The 27901-nt window shown below is 34.5% G+C and overlaps 1 protein-coding gene across 1 annotated transcript in view; it reads left to right on the top strand.

Annotated features, from left to right (window-relative positions):
* The window catches only part of LOC101015833 (kelch-like protein 1), a 136265-nt gene that overhangs the window by 85219 nt on the left and 23145 nt on the right, over nt 1-27901 (top strand). The window contains exon 3 of the mRNA XM_031655881.1: nt 9744-9906. Within this exon, the coding sequence (XP_031511741.1) occupies nt 9744-9906 (163 nt within the window). The remainder of the gene's footprint in view (nt 1-9743; nt 9907-27901) is intronic.

Here is a 27901-nt window from a genome sequence, read left to right as displayed (position 1 = left end):
TCGCTGGCGCTGGGAGTTGGAGACTGGAGCTGTTCCTATTCGGCCATCTTGCTCCGCCCTCCTCTTCTTTTCTTAATATGCAAGTTATTTTGTTTAATTCCTTGCACAGAAAAACACTAAAGTGTTCAATTTTATGAACTAGTACTTAATTATTTCTTGTTTCTGAAGTAAAACTATTTGAGAGCATTGGAATTCAGTCACCCTAATCACTGATTATACATATTTACTGGGTGATACTTTATACCTGATGAGGATTTTTACAAATAATTTTGAAAGGAAGATTTAAAATAAGTTATACCTGGAAGGTCATATATATATTATGAAGCCGCTGGTGATTTAGATATATTTTGTGACTAATATGATGAATAATAATTTAGTAATTTAACATAATGATGAAATCAAAATAAATTTAAATACATTATTATTAATTTAAAATAAATATATTCTACCTAGACAAAAAGAAATACATTTTACAGGCTAATGCTTTTCAAATTAAGATACAATTAATGGCTAACAGGCAAACAGTAAAGCAATATTAAAAATTAGCTTTTCGTTGTTATTATTTTGCATTATTAAAACCCTTTTTTATTGAAACAGTTTATAGCTTAGAATAGATTTAGCAATATTCTGAATGGATAATATTAACAAGCGTAAAGAAAAATAACAATTTCTTTTTCAGGAGAACAAATTAATTGGGTGAATTGTTACAGAAATAACAATTAGTTTCAGAGAAATTATGAATGGCTACCTTTTGCTAAAACTTGACAGCATTATGGGGAATGATCTGTATAGACAGATTATCTTCCTCAATTCATTCTCCATATTCAAAGGCCAACATCTTCATCGGATATAGCTATGTGTTCTATAACCCATATGGGAAGTTATTTGATTTTAACTTGTGCCATGTTACATGAAAATTGTTTATTTCAATAAACTATCTTAAAAATATATATAGAAAAATTCTGGTAAATATTTTGCTGCAGAATTCTCAAGGGGAATATATGCAAGAAGCTACAGTCCAAAAATTATAAGTAAACATATGTGCTGGAAAAGGTACATTTTTGCAACATAAAACATCTAAAAGATATTTTAAAAATTATCAGAAGTCATCATGTAATTATTAAGCTTGAGTTGTATGAAAAGTGACTTTAGATGTTTCTCTTCTTTCTATTAGATAATTATTTTTAGAATGCAGTTTTAATATTGATACTTAACATAACACAGAAAAATATTTTTAAACTCATAACCTTGCTGCATCTGTAAAGATATTTTTAGTAACCATTAGGAAGTAGTTGAATATATCATTTTGATTTTGAAATTATTCTAGTCCAACTATTCACCCTCCTTAATGAGCCCATTCTGCAAGGAAATCATCACAGCTGCAAGAAATATGAGAATCACATAATAAGGCACCTAGAGTTTGAAAATATTGTGGCAAGAATATATTCCTTTAGAAGTGGAAGCGTAAAGTATGAATATTTTCCAGGAAAACAGGGATACTTTCAAAACACAGATATTTAAAATAAACAATCCTGGGAACATGTTACTTTCTAAACAATTTAATTTAATTATAGTTAGAGATGTTTGGGAGAGGAATTTAAGTTTTGAGAGTAATGACATATTTCACACTTGCTCTATCATTCTGCTTGCAATTCTTAATTTCTTAGGTTCAGTGACCACCCCTAAGACAGACCATCCTGACCATTTGATTTATATAACAACTAAAATGTACTAAAACTTTATCATTTGCCAAGCACTGTTATATGCATTTTCTATTTAATCTTCATACAAATGCTATGAGTTATATACTCTTTAAGGATGAGGATACTAGGACTCAAAACATTTAAATCTCTTTCTCTGATGTCATACTGGTGGTGATATGGTTTGGCTCTGTGTCCCCACCCAAATCTCATCTTGAATTGTACTCCTATAATTCCCATGTGTTGTGGGAGGGACCCGGGGGAGATAATTTGAATCATGGGGGTGATTTCCCCCATGTTGTTCTCATGGTAGTGAATAAGTCTCACGAAATCCAATGGTTTTATCAGAGGTTTCTGCTTTTGAGTTTTCCTTATTTTCTCTTGCTGCCACCATGTAAGAAGTGCCTTTCACCTCCCGCCATGATTCTGAGGCCTCCCCAGCCGTGTGCAACTGTAAGTCAGATTAAACCTCTTTTTCTTCCCAGTATCAGGTATGTCTTTATCAGCAGCATGAAAATGGACTAATACAAGTGGTAATAATGGATTGGGATTAGGGCCCAAGAAGGTAGACTCCTAAACTAGAACTCATTGGCATTTTTCTCTGTCCCCACCTCTGATAGTCTCACAGGCAATAACTTGGTTAATTAAAGGATAGTAATACATAAAATCCTTCAGTATTTGTATGTTTATTGTCTATATTCTCCTCTAGAATATAGGCTCTATTGCATCTCCAGTAGAGAGATGGTAAACTTTCTAGTATTTAAAGCAAAGGATAGATACCTGTGTTGAAAGATTAATGGATAATGTAAATGTTCCTTTGCTTATTATATTAAATATTCGCTAGTCTTTGCATTTAGTGTATTTTGCTGTGTATAGTAATATATTTTTAATTACAAAATATTTCATATTTCTGTAAAAGCTAGATTACAATATTTTCACTAAGGATAGTTAAATTTATCTTCATAATTGTGTTCCTAAGTTTCAATTCATCAGCAATATAGAAGACTTCTCAATTCCTAATGTTCTTAGCAACATTTGATATTGTCATGTTTTAAACTTTTTTGGCTGGCTAAAACTTTCTCCTAAAGATATTTTATTTTAATATACTGGTTATTCTACTTACTAACTCTATTGAACATTTTTATATGCTTATAGGATCTTTATATATTGCCTTTCATGAATTTCCATTTTATATTGTCCCTGAGGCTTGAGTATGAAGACAGCAATATCAATTACAATGGTTTGCAAAAATTGAGTGACTGCAATGAATCAGATTCTGTTTTAAGTGTTTTACATATTAATTATTATTATCTTCATCATAACACCATGAGATAATTATTCTAGTTGTCCCCAGTTTAAAGTAAATAAATTACAATATAGACAGAAATAGAAACCTGCCTATATAAATGGTAGCTGTAGAGGAAACTCTTACTGACATATAAACAAAGACTAAAACATTAATGACAATCAATACAGTTGATTATATTACATTATTAAATGTTTACATTAAAAATAAAGTTAAAAGCTAACTCACAAATTTAACTTCTGGCCTTGATGGAGTATCTGCTATCTGAGTAAGCTTCCTAATATGTATAACTTTAAAAGCTAAATAAAACACACAAATCAAATTCTTGAAGTCATCAGAGAGAAACTAAGGAAGCCTAGACTTGAGAACAGGATGTGAAAGGGGTGAGAAGAGTACAAAGGTTGACTCAACATTTGTTTCTACTTTCTCCATGCATTTCTGGAGAAATTTATTTATTTCTTCCTTCTTCAGTCAAAAAGTCAAACTGAAATCTGGCATCTAGGGCTAGCTACAGTCTCTGAATGACAGAGGCATCAATTAGAATTTAGCCCTTTTATGAAGGCTCACACAATGTGTCAAGATCCTGGAAAGAAAGGAAGGAAATCACTAGGTAGAAAAGTCCTAGACATCTATCGGTTTTTCATATGCTTCAGAATACCTTTTTTAGTTGATATTATTAGCAAATCTTGGTTATGCAATGTGGCCTCTCATTTGTGGGAGCCTTATGTGATAATCTTACTACCTCTTTGACAAACTGAATTATATGTGTTCTCTCAACAATAAGGTGACACATGAGGAAAAGGAAAAAAATGAAATATCTTACTCATAGAACAATAAGAGCAACAAAAATATTGGAGAAAGAAAATGAGAAAAAAGTTGATGAAAGAAGAAAATATTAAAATTGTATCTAATCAAATCAATTATTACATTGAGTATAAATACATTAAATAACCAAAGTCAAAGATTAGCATATTGGAACCGAAAGAACCTTAGTGTAGCTGATTAATTAGATGAATTAGAATTTATCTAATTCTTAGTGTTGCTGATTATTAAATTAATTAAGGTAATTAATTAGTACATTAATTAATTACACTAAACTTTAGAGCAATATGCATTACTGGAAAAAAGGAAATATTTGACAACTTAAAATAATCAATTCAGCAAGAAGAATTTTAAATGTCAAATATATGTCATTGAAATAAATGTCATTGAATATAATGTAATTGAAATAAAGCAAAATAGAGAACTACGATGTATAGTAAGTATATTGAAAGAAATACAACTGGCATTATTCTGGAATGACATAATTGTTTATATAGAAAATACAAAAAATATGTGGATTATTGCGACAATTATTTATAAATATTTCACAAGGCTACTGGATATAGTCAATACATAAAAAACTATTTTCTTTTTATTTATTGATGGAACAAATAAAAAATAAAAAAAAATGCCAATTGCAATAGCATAAGTAAATCAAATGTAAAGTGATCATTTCAGTAATAGATATAAAATGTTATAATAAAAGTTTCAAACAAACATTACTCAGGAAGTTAAAATCTTAATAAAATGAAGTTATATACCATGTTCTGATTAGAAGACACAATGTTGTAAAGATATTAATTATCTAAAAAATGTTATATATTCAATACCATCTCAATCAAGATTTTATCAGTATTTTGGGGGAAAATTGGGAAAATTGCAAAAACAATTCGTATGGAATACCAAAGGGATATTAATTTTTATATTTATAATATTTTAAAATTTAGAACAACCATTTTTCATGTTCTGTTTGAGAAATATTTGTCTTCCTCAAAAGACACTGCTATGCTTATCTATTTTAGTTATGCTTGTCCATTATATTCTGAAAAGACTATGTTTTAATTTTTATATTTAATTCTATGGTCCATCTAGATTGACTTTTGTGTATTGGCCATGGTCCATTTTTATATTTTTGGATATCAATTCCACCAATGTTAAATTTTATTATTAATTTTATTTTTAAAATTAACAAAGAATTTATAGCCATAATATTTAAAATTGATTACAAGAACTGCTACAAATTGATAAGATGATGTAATTAATAAGAGATATCCAATTAAAAATGAAGAGGTTTTTAACAGACTTTCACAGAAAGGGATATTCAAGTGGCTAAAAATCACATGAAAAAATGCCTAGTTTTATCAGTCATCAGCTTGGTGCAAACTAACAGAATGATGAGATACAATTACTCACTCATCAGAATGACTAAAATTAAAATGTTTCACGGTGACAAGTTATGAGAGGTTATCAGAAAACGGGGTTCCTCTCCTTTACTGAGGGAAATAAAAATCTGTTAAAAAAAAAAAAGCTAGAAAACTTCTTGATACATTGACTCAATTTCAATGTAAGTATATTCTATGACCCAGACATTTTACATCTAGGTAAAGTGAATTCATATGTGCATCAAAAAAATTGTACATTGCAGCTTTATTTTTAAAATATTAGAACTGGAAACCATGCAAATTTTCATCAACAATAGCATGGAGCTATAAAAGTGTCATAACTATACAGTGTAATAATATATGTAATTTAAAAATGTTACTATCTCACCTAATTTCTGAATAAAAATGTCACAGATACAACTTTAAAGGAATTTTTTTAAAAAATTATATTAATTTATAAGTTCAAATCAGGAAAAACTTCTTATATGAGGAATTAATTCAAAAATTATTGTTACCTTTTGGGAGGTATACTGACTGGGAAGTTGCATGAGAGGTTTTGGAGTGGAAGTGATAGTCGGTAGGTATACAGTGACATTCTTGTAATAAAATACCATCAAACTGAACACTTACAAGGTTTTCATTATATATACAAGGTAATTTAATATATATTTATATATTATATATTAATGTAATATACATATATATATATATTATACTTTCGGTGAAGCATTTTTATAAGGCCAAGTAACCTCCAGCAATTAAGAAAAACAAGGCACATATGGATGATATTTGTAGGATATATAACTTAGTAGTAACCAGAATGGATTAAACCATGTGCAGAACCTATTTTTAAATCCTATATAAATATGCACTTGGTCAGAAATATGAAAGCCAATGATTAGCCCATCCTCCTAGAAACTTTCTCCACTCTTACTTTCCAAATACCAAAACCTTCTGATTTTCCTCTCACCTATCTGGCCATTTCTTCTCTATCTTTTTTGTTTTATCTTCATGTAACCAATACTACAGCTAGTTAAAGCTAGATTATGGTCTCTGTTACATTCTCTCTTCATACTATCTTCCTACCTGATTATATCTAGGATTATGATTTTAAAAGCCATATAACAGTTGATAACTCCAAAATTTTTACATATACCTCTAACACTGTCTTGAACTGTAGGCATGTATATTTAACTGCCTATTTATTTGCCCCATTTAAATGTATAATAGTCCCTTTAAACATGATACATCCAAAATGGAGTTCTCAAATGTTCCCCAAAAATAATTTTCAAATTTTTCTACCCTTTAAACTTCTCAATTGTTTAACCAATTTATTTATCTCTAATTTAATCTTTCTTCTGTTTGTTGTTGTTGTTTTTGTTTTTGTTTTTTTCTGAGACAAAGTCTCACTCTGTTGCCCAGGCTGAAGTGTAGTGGAGCAATCTTGGTTCAGCTAATTTTTGTATTTTTAGTAGAGATGAGGTTTCACCTTGTTGGCCAGGCTGGTCTTGAACTCCTGACCTCAAGTGATTTGCCCACTTCTGCCTCCTAAAGTGTAGGGATTACTGGCGTGAGCCACCATGTCTGGCCCTGATTTGTCCTTTCCATTCATACACCCCTATGCATTCTGTTAATAAATTTGAACAGCAATACTCCCAGAATATATTTCAAATATTTTCACTTTTCTCTGTTTAAACTGAAACCTGTTAATTCAATCTACTACCTTCTACTTTTTGAATTTCTGAAATTTTCTTCTAATCATCTCCTGACTGCCACCTAACCTAACCTGACTCCAATCAATTTGCTATAAAACATCCAGAATAAATTTGTCATAGCAGTCACATCCCTATTATGAAACATGTCGGTGATTTTCCATTGCTCTTACAACAAAATTTAAATTTATTAACTTTATTAAATTATCCTAGTGATCTGGTCCTTTCAGATAGATATCATATTCTCCAGAAAAGCATAAATCAATCAAAATATTTTCTACCCAATCTAAGGCACACAACCTATCCTAAAGTCTACTCTGTATCTAATTGGTGCTCAGTAAAAAGTTGATTTCAGCATCTCTTTGACAACTTCACTGATGTTTTCACTTTAATCTCCATGTAGTTAATTATTGTTGATACGTGTATCTACCTATAACTATCTAAAAGGCCTATGAGATATATCATCTCCTTTTGAAATAACCTCAACCTTCACATTTATGCATCCTTTCTAATCCCCATTTCCTACCTAATGAAAGAATAAGATTTGAAGTTTGTGCTTTTTAATTTTAACTATGCCTGCACTCAAAACACGATCCCTCTATGTGCAAAGGATTGTGTAAAATAACATCCCTAAGTTGAATGTGTGTTGTAGAACATTTTTAATGTTATTTGGCTACATTTTTTATTAAATTATACTTGTATAATTGTGTAATATGTGTGAAACATGCTTACTTATTGGGAATAATGCACTTATTCCATTTTAGTTGATTCATTGACTGCTATAGGAGCTCGCTGTGGGCAGATACTTTGTCTGCCTAATTCATCACTGTGTCCTCAAGTGCCAATAATAATTCCTGACACATAAAAGTCATTCAATGAATAATAGTTAAATGAATGAATGAATAAATGAGTTGTCATTTTATTTTTACATCAGTTTTGGGAGACAGTTCTTCATGGGTCTCTCATATTTCTGCACGTCTTTAAAGTCAAGTTATTGAGTGCCCTTTGTTCCGGAATATATTTAAAAGGAGGTTGTTTTAACAGAAAGACTAAGAACAGAGAGATATTTCCTGTCTCTAAAATAAAATGCAGTCATGCTTAAAAGCATAAAGATAATATCTCCTTCCAGAGCAATGAGTTTGCGTGTTTATTGGCCATTATAAATTATAGTTCTTTTCCATAATACAATCTACTGCATGTACAGGTTTCAATTAGCCCTTTTCAAAGCAAAAATTGTATGAGGCAATTGTAAACAGGCAAGACATATTTTATTGAAGGCTTGCAATAAGGAAGAGAGGACAAAACTGACTGAACTACACTCTTCTAAAATAAAGGTGGTAGAGTTTTTGGGAACTAGGTTGGGTAGGTGGATCATACCATAGGTAATCTGTGTTTGCTAATTGGCCTTATTCAAAGGAACAGTCAACTTTCTTCTATCTTTATTTCAAAAGGTAGTTTTATAGCTTGTGGCAAGGTACCAACTGAAGTTAGGCTCCTATACTTTCAGGAGTCTGGGAGATAGAATACCTTAACGACTACATTTCAAAGGAACAGCAGCTCCCAAGTCCTTGAGAAAGACAGTCCTGGGTTGTGAAACTGGCAAGGGGTTTTATCAAAGGTTTACATCTAAAAGAAGCAGAGAAATAATTTACAGTTATAAGTTTTCTAAAGTAAATGCTCTAAGGAAAATGAAGCCAGGGCCTAGACACAGGAAGAAACTGTCTAAAGTTTGATCAAGAGAAGGGAAACATTAAGGCCATGTTGATTACCTTCTTTGGATCACCCTATGGGAATTGGGGCTTGGGGAACCAGCAGCAGAAACAAAAATTGTTGATACTCTGACTATTGCTGTTGCTATGAGTAATAAACTGTATTTCTTCTTTGATCCAGGAGTCATGTCTTAATCAATATGCATAAATTTGTGGCAGTCTAATTTGTCAGCTTGGTAGTAGGGTAAAAATCACAGATGCTTCAGACTTCTTTATAATCAGCCTCAAATTGTGCCCTTTTAGGAAATATTCATCAGAATTTCTCAACAGCTAAAGAGAGCACATCAATCAATATTAACATGATATTTAAATAGTTAGCAACTGTTGAGCATTTAAGAAAATTTATTTATGAAGATATGAGTTTACTAGAAAAGCAATGAGTACTAGTTGTATGTATCTTCCCATGGATGGCTCTCTATTAATTGTATTTGTTTTAATTGCTTGTATTTAGTAATTTTAGCTAATAATATGAAAGATGTCATATTTTCTAAGCTTTATATAAGTTTATTTTAACTTAATTTTGGGAAGCCAAAGCACAGAGAATACTATTCTGAAATTCAAACTGGAAATATTACATTGCTTTAAGGTAACATTGTTGTAAGTAACAAAGTATTTTAAATAGCAGTGTAAAAATGTTCTTTAAAAGTAGAGGCCCAAAACATCTTACCTTTGATTTTTAGTATCCGTTTCTTCATATGGTCATAAACATGGGAATTAGTATTATTTTATAAAGCATCTAGGTCATAATACTTATTTTTGGCTCCTAATTTTGTTTTCACTTTAATGGAATGATTCAATTAATGGTAGGTAGTTTCTATGAGATTACAATAGTTCTTTAACAACTGAAGTCTATGCTGAATGAATTCATAGTTTTGTACTGTTGCTTTAATTTTTAAAATCTCATTGTGAAATAAATCTATTCAAATTTTATTTTATTTTTTAAGTTTATGGTATTAGGGACACATAACAGGAGATCTACCCACTTAACAGATTTTTAAATGTTCAATATGATATTAACTATAGTCATAACAGTCTTTTATGTAATGTTTTAGGTGTAACAGTACTTGAAGGCCCTATTTATGCTGTGGGGGGCCATGATGGCTGGAGCTATCTGAATACAGTGGAAAGGTGGGATCCACAGAGTCAACAATGGACATTTGTAGCTAGTATGTCAATTGCTCGGAGCACAGTTGGTGTAGCAGCATTGAATGGCAAGTAAGTACATTTTTTTCTCATTTTTTTATCTTAGAAAAAAAGTTGTTGCATAAATATTATTTGAAAAATAAGTTTTAATAAACTGATAAAAATTGTTTTAAAACATTTTAAGCTGTTGATATTTTTAAATTGACAAATAAAGACTGGTGCTCTTGCTATAGACAACGGAATCCAAAATTTATTCACATTAATTGATTATTAAAGAAGTATCAAATATATTTCATGGGAACATTGATATCATTTTTGGAAAACTATTTGAGTAGCCTTCAAAAAACTACTCAAATCTGGTATTCAATATATCTTTCTTTGCATAATTACATTAGGTTACTTTTCAAGCATCTTCATTGCTATCCCTCTAAATCAAGAATTCTCAACCTCAACACTATTGACATTTGAGGCTAGATGAGTCTTTGTTGAAAGAAGTCTACTGTCCTGTGCATTTCAGAGTGTTTGGAAGTGTCTTGGGTTTCTACCCACTGGATGCCCCTCACCCACCATCTCAGTGTGACAAGCAAAAATATCTCCAAACATTGCCTAGTATTTCCTGGGAAGTGGCAAAATACAGCCCTTGTCTTCCCCATGAGAACCACAGATCTAAATAAAACTAGTGTCACCTCTTGCCTAGACAACTGCAACAGCTTCTATTCTGATCTTTTTACTTCTTTTCTCTGCAGTCTTATTTATGAAAGCTTCCAGAAAAATCCTTTTACAAATGCAAACAATAAATCAGTCTTCTTCAAGGACTTGTCTTTTATGATCTTTGTTGATTTAAAGTCTATTTTCTCAGAAACTAGGATTGGAACCCTTGCATTTTTCTGTTTTCCATTTGCTTGATAAATTTTCCTCCATCCTTTTATTTTGTGTCTGTGTGAGTCTTTGCATGGGAGATAGGTCTCTTGAATACAGCACATCGATGGATCTTAACTCTTTATCCAGCTTGCCATTCTGTCTTTTAATTGGGGCATTTAGCCCATTTATATTTAAGGTTAATATTGTTATGTGTGAATTTGATCCTGACATCATAATGCCATCTGGTTAATTTGCAGATTGTCTATGTAGTAGCTTCATAGTATCACAGGTATGTATAGTTAAGTGTGTTTTTGTAGTGGCTCATAACAGTTTGTCCTTTTCCTATTTAGTGCTTCCTTTAGGAGCTCTTGCAAAGCAGGCTTGATGGTGACAAATGCCCTCAGCATTAGCTTCTCTGAAGAATATTTTATTTCTCCTTCACTTATGAAGCTTAGTTTGGCCAGCTATGAAATTCTAGGTCAGAATGTCTTTTCTTTAAGACTGTTGAATACTGGCCACCAATCTCTTCTGGCTTATAGGGTTTCTGCTAAGAGGTCTGCTATTAGTCTGATGGGCTTCCCTTTATAGGTGACCTGGCCTTTCTCTCTGGCTGTCCTTTGCATTTTTTCATTAATTTTGACCTTGGAAAATCTGAAGATTCTGTGTCTAGAGTTTGGTCTTCTTGTGGAATATCTTACTGGAGTTCTCTGGATTTCCTGAATTTGGATTTTGGCCTGTCTTGGTAGGTTGGAAAAGTTCTCCTGGACGATATCCTGAAGTGTGTTTTCCAGCTTGGTTCTGTTCTCTCCATCTCTTTCAGGTAACCCTACCAGATGTAGGTTTGGTCTTTAAACATAATCTCATAGTTCTTGGAGGTTTTGTTCATTCCTTTTTATTCTTTCTTCTCTAATCTTATCTGTAGGCCTTATTTCAGCAAGATAGTCTTCAAATTCTGATATTCTTTCTTCTGCTTGGTTTATTCATCTGTTGATATTTGTGTTTGCATTATAAAGTTTTGTTGTGATTTTCAGCTTCATCGGGTAATTTATTTTCTTCTCTAAATTGGTTATTCTGGTTAACAGCTCCTGTAGTGTTTTATTATGGTTCTTAGTTTCCTTGCAATGAGTTGGGGCATAATCCTTTAGCTCAGTGAAGGGTATTGTTACCCATTTTCTGAAGCCTATTTCTGTCAATTCATCCACTTCAGCCTCAGCCCAGTTCTGTGCACTTGCTGGAGACATGTTGCTATCATTTGAAGCAGCAGCACTCTGGCTTTTTGAGTTTTCAGCATTTTTGTGTTGATTCTTTCTCATCTTCATTAGTTTATCCACCTTTGATCTTTGAGGCTGTTGTCCATTGGATGGGGTTTTTATGGGGTCTTTTTCATTGATGTTGTTGTTGCTGTTGCTTTCTGTCTGTTTTTCTTTTAGCGGTCAGGCCCCCTTTCCATAGGAATGCTGCAGTTTGGTGGTAGTTCACTCCAGACGCTATTTGCCTGGGTCCCTCCCACACCTGGAGATACCACCATTGCAGATGGCAGACCAGCAAAGATGGCAGCTTGCTCATTCCTCATGGAGCTCTGTCCCAGAGGGACACCAACCTGATGCCAGTCTGAATACTCCTGTATGAAGTGTCTGGAGACTTCTGTTTGGAGGTCTCACCCAGTCAGGAGGATCAGGATCAAAGATCCACTTAAATAAGCAGTCTGACTGCAGCTTGGTGGGGCAGGTGTGCTGTGCTGGGGAAAATCCCCCTCGTCTGGGCTGCCCTGACTCTCCAGAGCCAGCAGGCAGAAAAGACTAAGACTGCTGAGGCATGATACTGTAGCTGCCCCTCCTCCTATGGGCTCCATCCTCTCAGGGATATCAGAGTTCTCTTCATAAATCCCTGGCTGAGGATGCTGAAATTCCCATGGGGAGGCCCCCTCTAGTGAGAAGGAGTGGATCAGGGTACTACTTAAATAAGCAGTCTGGCCACGAACTCTCCCAGTCACTGTGTTCCCCTGTGAGAAATTGCTCCCAGTCCAGACCACCCAGTCTTGCTGGCACCAACAGCAAAAGGAAACAGTTGACTGGAGCACAATGATAGCAGCAGTCCCTCCCTCTTTGGGAACTCATCTTCTTAGGCAGTCTCTAGCCTGCTCTACTAGCTGGCAGAGATTCCAAGTCAGTAGGTTTTAGACTGTGAGTTTCTGTGGGAATGAGGCCACTTGGCTCCCTGGCTTCAGCCTCCTTCACACGGGAGCGGACAGATCTCCTGCCTCATGGGAGTTTCAGAGAAAATACTCCTGTATCCCAGTGCCAGCTCCAGTGGCTGTCCACTCAAGCAGCCACCATGAGTCTGCACAGCTTTGTACTTGTGACAGAAGGCCCTGGTGGTGTGGGCTTACAAGGGGACCTCCTGATCTGGGGATCGCAAGGGGAATGCAAGGATCTGTGGGAAAAGCATGGTTTTCATGGAGGGATAGCACAATCCCTCACCACCTTCTTTGACTAGGAGAGGAAGCTCCCAGTGCCCTTCCTGTACAGCTCCAGGTGGGCCCTTGCTCCACCCTGCTTTTCCTCACTCTCTGTGGGTTGCACCAACCACCTAGTCAGTCCTAATAAGAGAAACTTGGTACCTCAATTAAGGATGTAGAATTCACTTGCCACTTTTATCTCCTCTCTAGCAGCTGAGAGTAGAGCGATTTCTATTTGGCCATCTTGGCTACTCCCTACTACTGTATTCTTCTTATGCCTTTGCATCCTCACAGCTTAACTCCTAGTTATGAGTGAGAATATACTATGTTTGGTTTTCCATTCCTGAGTTACTTCACTTAGAATAATGATCACCAATTCCAACCTGGTTGCTGCAAATGCCGTTATTTCATTTCCTTTTATGTCTGAATAGTATTCCATGGTATACATATATATCACAATCTCTTTATCTAATCATTAATTGATGGGTATTTGGGCTGGTTACATATTTTTGCAATTGCAAGTTGTGCTGCTATAAACATACATGTGCAAGCATCTTTTTCGTATAATGACCTCTTTCCTCTGGGTAGATGCCCAGCAGTGGGATTGCTGGATCAAATGGTAGTCCCACTGTTAGTTCTTTAAAGAATCTTCACACTGTTTTCCATAGTTGTACTAGTTTACATTCCCGCCAGCAGTGTAAAGGTGTTCCGTTTTCACCGCATCTATGCCAAAATCTATTACTTTATTTTCTTTATTTTTGGATTATGATCATTCTTGCAGGAGTAAGGTGGTTAAATCCACTGTGGTTTTGATTTGCATTTCCCTGATCATTAGTGATGTTGATAATGTTTTCATATGTTTGTTGTCCATTTGTATGTGTTCTTTTCAGAATTGTCTATTCATATCCTTAACCCACTTTTTAATGGGATTGTTTGTTTTGTTCTTGCTAATTTGTTGGAGTTCCTTGTAGATTCTGGATATTAGACCTTTGTTGGAGGTATACATTGGGAATATTTTCTTCCACTCGATGGGTTGTTTGTTCACTCTGCTGATTGTATCTTCTGCTGTGCAGAAATGTTTTAATTTAATGAAGTTCCATTTATTTATCTTTGTTTTGATAGAATTGGCTCATAAAAAGTGAATTAACACTGTATATGTGCCTACACACAGATATACATATAAAATTAATAAATATTCACATTATACATTTTGTTTAATGCAAAGATAAAGCATATCTTTATAATAACTGTTTTTCAAAAATTCTTTTGGATAGTTAACTTCTAAATTGTTTTTTTTTTTTTTTTTGACAGAGTCTTACTCAGTCACCTAGGCTGGAGTGCAGTGGCACGATCTCAGCTCACTGCAAGCTCCGCCTCCTGGGTTTATGCCATTCTCCCCCCTTCAGCCTCCCGAGTAATTGGGACTACAGGTGCCCGCCACCACGCCTGGCTAATTTTTTGTATTTTTTAGTAGAGAAGGGTTTCACTGTGTTAGCCAGGATGGTCTTGATCTCCTGATCTCGTGATCCACCCACCTCGGCCTCCCAAAGTGCTGGTATTACAGGCGTGAGCCACCACTGCCGCTATCCTCTAAATTCTTTTATTTAAACTTCGGTATACATTTCTCAGATTTTAAAAAGTCACTCTTAAACATCCCTTTAGAATTTTCTCTGTAAATAAATATTTACAGATTAGTTTGAGAAAGATGTAGTATCTCTAAATTTTAAACGTTAGTATTTTCTTCTGAAAAGATAGTTGTACTTTTATCTTTTAAAATTACTCTGCTTGTATTTTAGTGCTGTTTAATTTTGGCAAGGTTATTTTTTTCTGAGGTTATTCATGTTTATTCATATTTTTGAATATTTTACCTTATTTTGTGTTTATATATATTTAAACATTAATAATTGCACAATTAAATTGTAAAGATAATTTATATATAACCATTTAACTAAATGCATATATTTGTTGTATTTACTATTCAATTGATAATAACAGATTTCCTAGAAAGATAAACATTTAATAAACTAATAAGGTAACTTTTTCTCTGTTTTCTTAATATATATTTCCTTTTTATTGTGTTGTTTATATTTTTAGAATAATTACCTAAATAGTAGTGATATCAGGTGTCCTTATCTATCCATTTTAATTGGAAAACCCTTATAGTGCTTTATAGTCTCTGATTTCAGTTGTTTCATATACATATATTGTTTAAGGTTAAAAGCAGTATTTTACTGTCTGTAGTTTCCATAGTATAAATTTTATTTTCTAAAATTAGCATACATTTTATGAATTTGTCAAGGTGATGATTGTTTTCTTATTTGATCTGTTTATGTGGTAATTTGCATAAAGACTCTAACTATAAATCATATTACATATCTAAGTAAATCCTTCTTGCTCATATTGCATTATTTAATTTTTTTGCATTCCATATTCTAGCTATGATTTTGGATCAAAGTTGCTTATAAATTATTTTATAACATTTTTCATTATGACATAAATCTTATTTCAGCATAACATCATGGCATGAATGAAGCAGCTTTCTACAATTTATCTGCTATAATTGCCTTAAATAATGAGAAGCATAATTTTGTTAAACATGAGAAAGAAATGACAGTTGAAGTTTTATGTACACTCTTATATATAGTACCTTTAAAATTTCCATTTCACTGATATTCTAAAATTTAGCAGATGGAAGTCACATATCACTTCTAATTTCATCACTGCCACAAATCATTTATTTAGTATTGCTACGTCCTCATTCTATGTTGTGATTGTGCTAATTTGTTATTTTTCTCTGTTTATGTTATCACTAATTTTATCTTGTCCTAGCATTTGCCAGTGTCGTCATATGCTTTTGTTTTTATTTGTAATCAAACAATCATACACAGAGGCTATGTGTATTTTCTTCCTTATTTTCTTAATTTTCATTTGATTTAGTTCTACTTACTCTTGTCTTTAAATTCAGAATTTAACAAATTATAGTATTAATAGTTGTTCTTGAAGTTTATTTTTCTTTATTACTGTGTTAGTCCATTCTCACATTGCCATGAAGAAATACTCGAGACTGGGAAATTTAGAAAGAAAAAAGCTTTACTTGTCTCACACTTCTTCAGGCTATAAAGGAAGCATGATGTTGACATCTGCTCAGCTTCTGGGGAGGCCTCAGGAAACTTACAGTCATGGCAGATGGCTAAGGGGAACAGGCACATCATATGGTCAAAGGAGGAGCAAAAGATCCAGGTGGGAGGTGCTACACACTTTTAAACAACCACATCTCACAAGTACTCCCTTACAATTGTAAGGACAGTACCAAGAGGGATGGTGCTAAACCATTCATGAGAATCTGCCCCCATGACCAAATTACCCCCACCAGGCCCCACCTCCAGGACTGGGCTGTACATCACAATATGAGATTTGAGTGGAGACACACATCCAAAGTATAACAATTATTATACTACAAGTTTATTCATTTTCCTACATTCAACTACTGAGTGTAGTTGGATATTTAAGTTATTTCCTCTTCTTGATGATTAAGAATAATGCAATTATGAATATTCTTATGTATGTCTTTTGGTGAACATACACACACATTTTAGCTGGTTGTAGACCTAGAACTTAAATTACTAGGCTTTACTTGTGCTCAGTTTTAGTAGATACTGCTCAAAAGTGTTTGTAACTGGTTTTCCTAATTTGTCCACACATTAACAGATTTTTGAATTCTGAATGCTCCCTGCACCCTACTGACTTGGTGACATCCGACTTGTCTTTTATTTATCATTCTCCATTCTGGTGAATAGTGTTGTCACATTCTCCAAGAACTGATGTGATCAAAAATCTTTAATATATGTATTAGTCATTTGTATATCTTCTGTTAAAGTTTATTTTCAAAATGTTCTCTGTTTCTATTTCTATGTGTTCTCTTTTTCATTTTGATTTATGGAGTTCTTCGTGTATTCTGAAAATTAATAATTTCCAAGTGAATGCATCTCACTTTATTATTATTACTTTCCAGGAAGTATGTGTTGATTATGTAATTTATTAGATTCTATGTCTGAAAGGGACTTTCCTGTGTCTTTTCACATTGTTTGCAAATTAGCTTAAGTAATTTAATATCTTTGCCTTGTATTTTTAAAATTCAATAGATATTATTTACTTATATTTTGTCTTTTTTGCGGAGTGGGGGAGATATGTAAGTTCAGTGATTTTTTTTATCTTTCATATCCTTTTTTATAACCCAAACCTTTATTCTTATAGATGTTTTTACTATGTTTATATTAGTTAACATTCGCTCAAGAGCCAGAAATCAGAACAGTCATTTATCAGTTATTCTAAACAAAGATATTTTAATATTAAATACAAAGTTTTGTTGAGTAAGTATAAAAATTTACTAGTTAACCAAAAAGTCAACAAAATAACACTATATTGTAAATTAATCAACTCAAAATAATAGTTACTTCTCCTGGGGGTGGAGAACTAAAAGGCAAGGTTAAAATGATTAAGATTTAGAAGCTTGGGGAAGGGGCCTGTGCACTGAAATTTAGTCAGCTGCGATTTGGGCCATTGCTTAGCTGGAGCTAGTCTCAGCAGGAAAGACCTGGGACCCAGAGCTCTGAGGAGCGGATGCCAATCTGCTGGTGCTGATGTCTTAGAGTAGTCTCAATGAAGCCAATGGTGTATCTTAGAAAAACTGCGAACTAGGGATGTCTGATGCTACAGAACAACTCTTGCTGCCACAGTGAGTAAAGGATGGGGTGACACTGTAGGAAAAAAAAAAAAAAGCAAGCAAACAAACAAACAAAAAAAACAAGACTCTTCATTCTCCTCTAGTCTTTCAGTCTTTGCCACCCACTGATGTCAGATCCTAATAGGGAACCAGCTGGCAAAGCAGAAAAGCGGTTTCCAGAGATTTAGCCCCTATTTCAGAAGCAGAAAATACAGGAGAGGATGTAGACCTGAGAGACAACAGCTTAAAAAGCTTGTAATTCCTCCTGAAAAGTCAAAATGTTTCTGGGGGTACAATCTGAGGCCTACTTCTCATTCTTTTAAATTACTATTTGGAAATTTGTTTTAACAATCTCAACTCTTTCTTCTGCTTAGGAAAGTTTTTAATCTATTGAAACTTGTTTGTTTAATTGTTCCTTTTCCTATTATTCTAGTTCTCTGGTTTGAGATATATTTTAGTACATACTTATGTTAATGGTTCCATGTGTGTTTTAAGACTGATTTCTTTGCCATAAGTCTCCTTTGCCAGTTTAAAAAAAAAAAAATGAATGAATTCAATCAATGCCAATTTGTTTATGATCATTGGTACTTCCAATGCAGACTTAAAATTTTTGCATTTTAACTTTTCTTATACGATATCTTTATTTGATTCCCCTCCTTCCAATCACCTTTATAACCACCTTATTTTGAGTGTGTTATCTTATCTTTAAAGTATTTTTATCATCTTTAAAGTCTTTTTATCACCTTTAAAGTCTTTTAAGTCTTTAAAGTATATGTTTTTAGGTCAAGATATAAAATATTTTTACATGATGGAAAAACTTCTACATGCTTTGTTTTACTTTATTTTATTTTTCTATTTACTTCTTGTGATTTTCCCTGTCACATAATATTTAAGTCGCTTAATTTTTTTCAAGGTACATTTATTTGCTCTCAAAATCCTCCTCTGAAATGTTTTGCTAGAAGTTTAATTATTGTCAATATCCATTATAATTTTTAGAAAGCTATTAGATGAGAAATGGTGAACCAGAATCACAAAAAGCCAAAGCAAATCGCTACTTGTCAATTCAATTTCTTTTTTGTATTTGGTAAAGCTTTTGTCTGCAGTAATGTTCGCTATCCATCTTTACACTATAATCACTCTCAATATCAAAAATCTGTAAACATTTCTGCTAGACTTCTTTTGGCTATAGTTGCTGAGAAAAACTCCAACTCCTACTAGCACCACTGCTTTGGAAGGATGCTGTGTAGAAGTGAAAAGAAGTTAAAATCATACACAGCCTATAGTGATGGGGTGCTTGCATAAACAGTGGTTGGTTATTCTTCCATTACCTTCTGAGGAATACTGAGATTTCTAGGAGAGGCAATTAAAATATTTTATTACCAATTTTCATTCTTATCTGCAAATTTTCTAAAATAAATTTCTTGAAATTGTTTCTGTATGAAATAGTTACCTCTGCTTCTCACTCCTCTCAATACAATTTTTATTCTGTTGTGCCTTTTAATGACATTCATAGAAAAAATATTTTCATTTGTGTTAATATTGTCACTTTACCCAATACAAAATGTATGTATTTAATAATACATACATTTTATTAACACTGCTTTGCATAACATGTAAATATGTACATTTATTAATAATACTTTTTCTACTTATATTCACATTTTCTCTTGAAAAATGATTTTTTTCTTAAGCATTACAATATTTTTATTTAAAAACACTTAGTTTGGAAGTTAATGATAAAATTTAACATTCTTCAACACTTTTAATTTAATATTATTTAATTTAATATTAAATATTAAAAGTAAAACTATCCGGTGGGTATATCTATTCGTGGATAGTAAAATTTACAATAATAGAATGAATGTTTTCCGTCCAGGCACAGTGGCTCACCCCTGTCATTCCAAAACTTTGGGAGGCCGAGGTGAGAGGATCTCTTGAGTCCAGCAGTTTGAGACCAGCCTGGGCAACATAGTGAGACCCCATCTCTACAAATAATTTTAAAAATAACTGGGCATGGTGGCATGCTCCTGTAGTTCAAGCTACTTGAGAGGCCAAGGAGCTGAGGTGAGAGGATTACTTGAACCAGGAGGTCGAGGCTGTAGTGAGCTGTGATCATGCCACCTGCTCTATAGCCTGAATGATAGAGCAAGATCCTATATCAAAAAAAAAAAAAAAAAAAAAAGGATGTTCTCTTGAATCTTAATTTTTATAATTCTAATAGAGGATACTAGAGGAAAGCATATCCTTTTTGCCTTTTTACGTTTTCTAATCACTATTTATAAGTAACAATCGGTTATTTAGTGAATTTTTCTTACCATTTACATTGACACCAATTGATTTATTCCTGGTGTTGTTTAGAAAATGGATATCTCATTAACACAGCAAATTTGCCCAATATGGGTAAGAAGTATCCTGTCCTTTCATTATCTTATTCACTTGTTACATCAGTTTGTAATGAAACCACACACACACACACACACACACACACACACACATATTAAAGTGTTAGTACATTACTTATCCATATTTTTTGGATAATTAGCTTGCATTATAGCTTTGTGACCTTCTTTATGACTTTAATTTGAATCAACTTAAAATATGTATTTTATTGTAAACATTCTCCAGTCTTAATCAGAAATAAATGAAGAAAATATTTAATGCAGAGTCTTGTTTCAATTTCTTACATGCTGTTATGACTAAATTGTCTATCTAGTTTCTTCTACTGCACCTTTTACATTTACTATACATAGAAATCACTATTCAGATGGCTTTTCTTGTCCTTGTATTTTTTGGTCAGCTAGCATATATCATATATTAAGAAATCCTGTTTGCTGTAGTATCATTCTTCATAAAAAATATCAGAGTGTGATATCAATACTCTTTGAAGTTTTTAATTTTTACATTGCCAAAATTGCTTACATTTTAATTATGATTTTTAATTCTATTCTGTGAAAATATTTTGAATGGTTCAATTTTTTACTTGAATTTTGTTTTCCTTTAAATTGAATTAGTAGAGATTTTGCTTGGCATCTCTTTCTTCCCCCGGGTGTGATTTAATGGCCTTAAAATTCTGTGGTTTGATGACTGGCTATTAATGTCTGGGTACTTTTCCTGTGTTACTCAGACAGAAACATAATCATTAGAAAGTGACCTTTTACTTCAGACCCATAGCAGAAAATTGTTTTAACACCACCCTCTTACATTTTTGTTTTATTTTTTTTCCCTCCCCTCTGCTGATGTGATTTTTTTTTCCCCTTGTTTTTCTACCACATAACACTAATGTGTCATTCTAACCTGGCTATTGTTTCCCTAAATATTATTTTCAACACTTTTTCCAATTAAGAGTAATAAAAAACAATGAACACTTATCTTAAGTTTAGGTTATTTATGATACTATTTGTTGCGGAAAAAAAAAAAAACAATAAAACAAGAAATTGGTTTATGGCTTAAAATTAATGAGTGTGTTCTGATGGATTCAAGACCAAAATTACATCAATTTCATGTAACAAATTGAGTGAATCTTCTAGTAAGACAGATTAAACTAAAGGGTATATATGCCAGCACAGCCAAACTTACTTTGTGAATAAAGAAAATACAACAAAAAAAAAGTGAATAAACGTGGATGTGTGGTGCTTGGCCAAATATAACCTCAGATTCCCTAACAATATATACATTAGTGGTTCTTTTAGTTTCTTCTTCGGTAGCTGCCTTGGCTTGGTTCTTTCACACTTTACATTCTAGCTAAGATGTCTTTTTGTGCTTTTTAAAATTTTTCTTAGCTCACAAAGCAGATAGTGATTCTGCCTGAACACATAAGTAGGCTTGAATTTTAATAAATATGTGGTACCACTCCTTTAAGAATCTGCAAAACATATGAAAACAGAGTTTCTTTCATGATTTACTATGGCAAAATGGATTCATTCATTTATTCCTTCAAATCTTCATGTTAATTTTTTTTTTTTTTTTTTTTTTTTTGAGACAGAGTCCTCGCTCTGTCACTCAAGCTGGAGTGCAGTGGAGCAATCTCAGCTCACTACAACCTCCACTTCCCAGGTTCAAGCAATTCTCCTGCCTCAGCCTCCTGCGTAGCTGGGATTACAAGCATGCACCACCACGCTTTGCTTTTTTTTTTTTTTTTTTGGCATTTTTAGTAGAGACGGGGTTTCACCATGTTGGCCAGGTTGGTCTCCACTCTTGACCTCAGGTGATCTGCCTGTCTTGGCCTCCCAAAGTGCTAGAATTACAGGCATGCAAAGCTTCATGTTAATAATTCTGGAACCCCGGAGGCAGAGGCTGCAGTGAGCTGAGATTGTGCCACTGCACACTCTAACCTGGGTGACAGAGTGAGACTCTGTCTCAAACAAACAAACCAAAAATAATTCTAACAAGGCAGTTGCAATTTCTGTTCAGTCTGAAGCATATACAGCTTAAGGCATCATGAAAGCTGGATTCATTGTCTGTTGCTTTTCTAATATGTCCTAATACCTAGCACAGTGCTGTAAGCCTCAAGGCCTATCACATGCATAGTGCCTTCCAACACTCTGTTTCTAATTTGTATTCAAATTTTGGTATTCTTCTTCTCAAAGGTGGCACCTGAAATTGTGTAAGTTTTAATTCATCTTAGACTCACAAATTAAAAAATAAAGAAAAACAAAAGAAATTGCTGTTAACTGCCTCTCAGTTGGGGCTACGAATGAGCTCAGGAGAGTTTTAATTCACGTACTGAAAGAGATGAGTTTCTAAGGGACCTGACTGATTTATCAGATATCCAGCATAGATAGGTGATGGGGGGATCATTCCAGTAAGAAATAAAAATTTGTATCAAATCCTTGAATATAAAATGGAAAATTTAAGTTTGGCAGGAACGTCATGAAAGGGAGTGGCCCCAAAGATTGAATAGAATGGCAGGCCCTCAGATCATATCGTAACTTGGCCGAGGTAAAAATATTGCAAAGATTTAAAAAAAAAAAAAAGAGCAATGACATGTTTGCATTTCAATTTTATAAATATTCACTCTGGTTGAAGAGTTGTTTCTAATTGCTCAAGGAAACTGTACAATTAGTAGAATTTCATCACAATAGTTGACTGGCTAAGATATATGCCAGTTGTTGAAAGGTATTATTTAATAAATTATGCCTCAGAATTAAAATGTGCTTCAACAGCTCGTTTTGGTGCCCTATTTGAATATGGTCACTGTCAGGTTCTTCAATCTGGAATATAGTGGTTTTCATGGCTTAGACTTCACTTTCTTTCTCCATTCTCCTTTCTCACCACCTGCCTTACAACCACTTGATGTCCCAGCCGTACCAAATTATTCCAGTTCCCTGAACCTACCTAGATTGTCCACACCCCTTTGCCTTTTCACTTACCCATGCTTCTGCCTAGATTTCCCTTTCATTTCTTATTTATTTATTTATATGAGACAGAGTCTCTCTCTGTCACCCAGGCTGGAGTGCAGTGGTGCGATCTCTGCTCACTACAAGTTCTGCCTCCTGGGTTCACTCCATTCTCCTGCCTCAGCCTCCCAAGTAGCTGGGACTACAGGCACCCGCCACCATGCCCAGCTAATTTTTTTGTATTTTTAGTAGAGATGGGGTTTTCACTGTGTTAGCCAGGATGGTCTCGATCTCCTGACCTCGTGATCTGCCCGCCTTGGCCTCCCAAAGTACTGGGATTACAGGTGTGAGCCATCGCGCTGGCCCTGCTTTTTCTTATTAACTTGTGAGTGTCCACTATTCGCTGTCCACTTAGTTTCCTGCTCAATATTCACTTGATCTTTGAATACATTTGAAAACTCTAGACTGATAAACAAACCCTTGTCTAGCTCTCTATGTGCAAGATCTGTGTGGCAAGATCAGTATTAACAGAACTGAATTTATTGTACTTGAAAAAAATAGTGTCAAGAAAAGTTAAAATATATTAAGATCTGCTTTTGCTTAAAACAGAAATAAGATTATTTATATTTTCCACCATCCAAAGCATAGTTTAATCTGTGCCTTTCCTGTGAACCCTTTTTGAATCCACCCAGTTAAAATTAATCTTTCTTTCTTCCCTACTTTTGTGTTCCCAAGACACATAATTAATAATTTTCCCTGCCATTTTGTCAAAGTCTTGCTTCAGTGGAACTTAAACAGGTGCTTTTCCATTGATATGTTTCCACAGATGAATCACTATTTTTCTATAATTAGAAACAAGTGCTTCATTCATTTTTTTTTTAAATTTCACAAACATGTTTTGGCCATGATGATATATCAAAGAAGATAAATAAATTCTGTCCTCAGAGAGCTTACATTATACTAAAAAGAACTACAATACAATAACAAATAAGAAGTTGCAGAATTATAAAATGCATAGAGTGGGAGCAGAGGAAATACGGAGGGATTAATGTTGAACTGACAGTTTTGGGTTGGTGAATTCTGTCAAGTTTGGGTATATGATGAATTGATCTAAATTAATTCACATATTTATAACTGTCAGATTCTCTTCATAAATTTGGGTATGTTTAAAAAATAAAGGTAGGTGGACTCTATTAGGCTTCACAGCCTCATTTACCAGCTATGTGCTATAATAGTAGTAAGTGTCAAGAGGAGTTTGCAATACACACCATCATTTTTTAGCAAGTAGAAAGAAAAGCAGTCACCAATGTATTGTTGTAGCTTAGTGAAATCCCGTTAACTGTCCTGTAAGGCACGTTGACAAGTACCTCCCACAGAAAGGCAGATATAGGAGCAATCTGACAGCAGGATTGACAAGCTTTCTCATGGCATCAGATTAAAGAGCTCTTCATTAATTAGGAAACAAAGGACCAAGTTAAGTTCTGAATCTAGAGAGTTACTTCAACAGTACTGGAGTTGGGGGATTCTAATGCTTTTATTGTACAACAGAAAGGATGCCTGAACACTTTCTCTGGGTAACCAAATACAGTGAGTGAAAATTATATTTAATACCCCAAACTAGTTAGCAAAACATTCTAATATTTACATAATGGTATGGGAGTGCTTTCTGTGCACTTTCCTTGAAATATGCTCTATTGGTAAAGTATGAAAAATTGTAAATAACTATACCTAGGATACAAATTGTAAATACAGTTAAATTTCAGGGAACAAGACAAAGTGGGATCAGAAAAGACTTTCTGGTGGAGACACAACCTCGGTTGACTAAGAGATGGGTAGAAATAACCCTGCATATGTAACAAAAAGCTACCTATGATAAAGTAAATATGAATGCACCATGCTACATAGGGCTAGAAAAGATCTAGTGCTATGGCACTAGCTCTTTCATCTGATGCCATGAGAAAACTTGTCAATCCTACTGTCAGATTACTCCTATATCTGCCTTTCCGTGGGAGGTACTTGTTAACGTGCCTTACAGGACAGTGAACGGGATCTCACTAAGCTACAACAATACACTGGTGACCGCTTTTCTTTTCACTTGCTAAGAAATGATGGTGTCTATTGCAAACTCCTCTTGACACTTGCTACTCTTATAACACATAGCTGGTAAATGAGACTGTGAAGCCTGATAGAGTATGAATGAGTATGGATAATTATCCACCAATGCTCATTCACTCCTTTTTTTTTTTTTTTTTTTTTTTTGACACGGAGTCTCGCTCTGTCGCCCAGGCTGGAGTGCAGTGGCCGGATCTCAGCTCACTGCAAGCTCCGCCTCCCGGGTTCACGCCATTCTCCTGCCTCAGCCTCACAAGTAGCTGGGACTACAGGCGCCCGCCACCACGCCCGGCTAGTTTTTTGTATTTTTTAGTAGAGACGGGGTTTCACCGTGTTAGACAGGATGGTCTCGATTTCCTGACCTCGTGATCCGCCCGTCTCGGCCTCCCAAAGTGCTGGGATTACAGGCTTGAGCCACCGCGCCCGGCCTCATTCACTCCTTTTTATATGACAATATAAACACACATTTTTAGTGAGGCATCTAAAATAAAGACAAGACTTTCCAGCATTTTACCAACTAGGTACAACCATGTGTGAGTTTCTGACCTATGAGATGTGAGAAGTGAGTTGTGCAGCCTAAAAGGTGGACTCTTTAAGGGAGAGATTGTGCTCCTTCTTCCAGTTTTCCTTTATCCTTCTGTCTGAACCATGGTTATGGTAACTGGGACTCCACTTTGGGACATCAAGACATGAGGGTTAATAGACAATTGTCCATAGGGTTTTAGGATTACTGCACATTTTCCAAACAATAATTACTGGTGACTGTTTTTCATAACATATTTTCAGGATATTTGTAGATCAAAGAGTTGGAAGATAAAGATAGTGACTTCCTTTCGGTCAGAGAGTAGAGAATTGTTCCTTGGCCAGAATCATAAAGATAATGTCTCCCTTCAGGGAAAAGGTTGGGCAGGTTTTCTGGCAGCCCCTTTAAAGGATTAGAGTTTCCAAAACTCGGAGATCCCTTAGAGGTGAAACAAACCCACCACATGTGCAGCATTCACGTGAGTATCTCCGAATCATGCTGGTGAGGCTTGGGGGAAACAAGGAGTGCAGATGTAAACATGAAATTTATGCTGCCTACTGTATTGTCAGTAGCAAAGTCACTTCCCTCTCCCCCATGAATCTTGTTTCTTCTGCCAGCATCCATGAAACTGGAGCAGGCTAATTTGTTAGCTTGGAAGTGGGGTAGAATTTCAGATTCTTCACAGTTCTTGACAATGCTCATACTCTAGCAATGCAGCCTGGATCTCATCCCTGTAAAACCCTGTTTACACACATTCAGACACATATCCTAATCAATACAGGATTTGTTTTCTTGAGCTGCTGTATTGTATGTAATAGAATATACAATATATGGCACTAACTTAGATGAGCACCTGCTAACTAGGCCTCAAGACTTTGAAACCTGTGGCTGAACATTAGTTAAAACTTATCTGTATGCCGGTAAACACATAAATAGGTGAAATAGCAGGGAAGTCTCAGATTCTTGCAATTTTCAGCAAGGTCCTAGAAGAGTGCACTTAGTCAAAAATATTTCTGGATCTCCTGTCAAATCCTGGCACGTAAGGATATACTGGTCAATATTTACAGCAAATGGAAGTATGAAGCTGATGGTTTTGAAGAATGTTATTTTTCTGTCCTTAACTCACTGCCTTGTAATGAAGCCTTAACTTCATAGGATATCATGCAACTCCCTTCATTCTCAATCTAACCTTCTCATCCTACAAGCTACATATCTTTCATCCCCTCCTTTACTACCATCCCTTCCATCAATATGACATACCTGTCACTCTTTATTTATCAACTGCTATGACCTTTCATGCCCCTGGTCTTTACATGTAATGCTTTCCTTGTATGTAAAGCTTCCCCCTGTTTTTTCATCTTACAAATTTTTACCCATCTTTCAACTCAAAGTGGAAATGTCACATTGCCTTTCTGGCTGCGAAACTGTCAGCTGTCACTTTCTGTGCTGCCAGCGCATTGACTTCCGTCATCAGATTCTTCTCTGCTCTTCAAATTCTCAACATCTAATTTGTCATTTCAATGAAAGAAGCAAGGAATCAGTCTAAACGATGAGTAAATAGATGGTGAGGGGGAGATCTAAGAAGATTACCTTTGATGATTGTTTTTGTTTTTGTGTTTTGAGACAGGGCCTCACTAGGTCGCCCATGCTGCAGTGCAGTGACATGATTCCAGCTCACTGTAGCTTTGACCTCCTGGGTTCAAGTGTTCCTCCTGCCTCAGCCTCTGAGTAGCTGGGACTACAGGCATGTGCTAACATGCCCAGCTAATTTTTGTAACTGTTTTAGAGATGGGGTTTCGCCATGTTGCTCAGGCTGGTCTTGAACTTCTGGGTTAAAGTCATCCTTCCACCTTGGCCTCCCAAAGTGCTGGGATTGTAAGTGTGAACCAATGTGTTTGACCTGATAATTGTTCATGAAGACATGTATGTATATATAGCATATATTCGAACTGCTCAGCGAGAATGTGCCAGTAAAGTCATTTGATCCTGGGCTTACTTTCTGTTTTTGTTTTTGACACATAATAATTATACATATTCATGGATTAAAATGCTAT

This window comes from Papio anubis, chromosome 15, assembly GCF_008728515.1.
Source record: "Papio anubis isolate 15944 chromosome 15, Panubis1.0, whole genome shotgun sequence".
NCBI classification, from domain to species: domain Eukaryota; kingdom Metazoa; phylum Chordata; class Mammalia; order Primates; family Cercopithecidae; genus Papio; species Papio anubis.
Note: the sequence above shows the minus strand (reverse complement) of the source record. Positions and strands in the feature narration are given on the sequence as shown.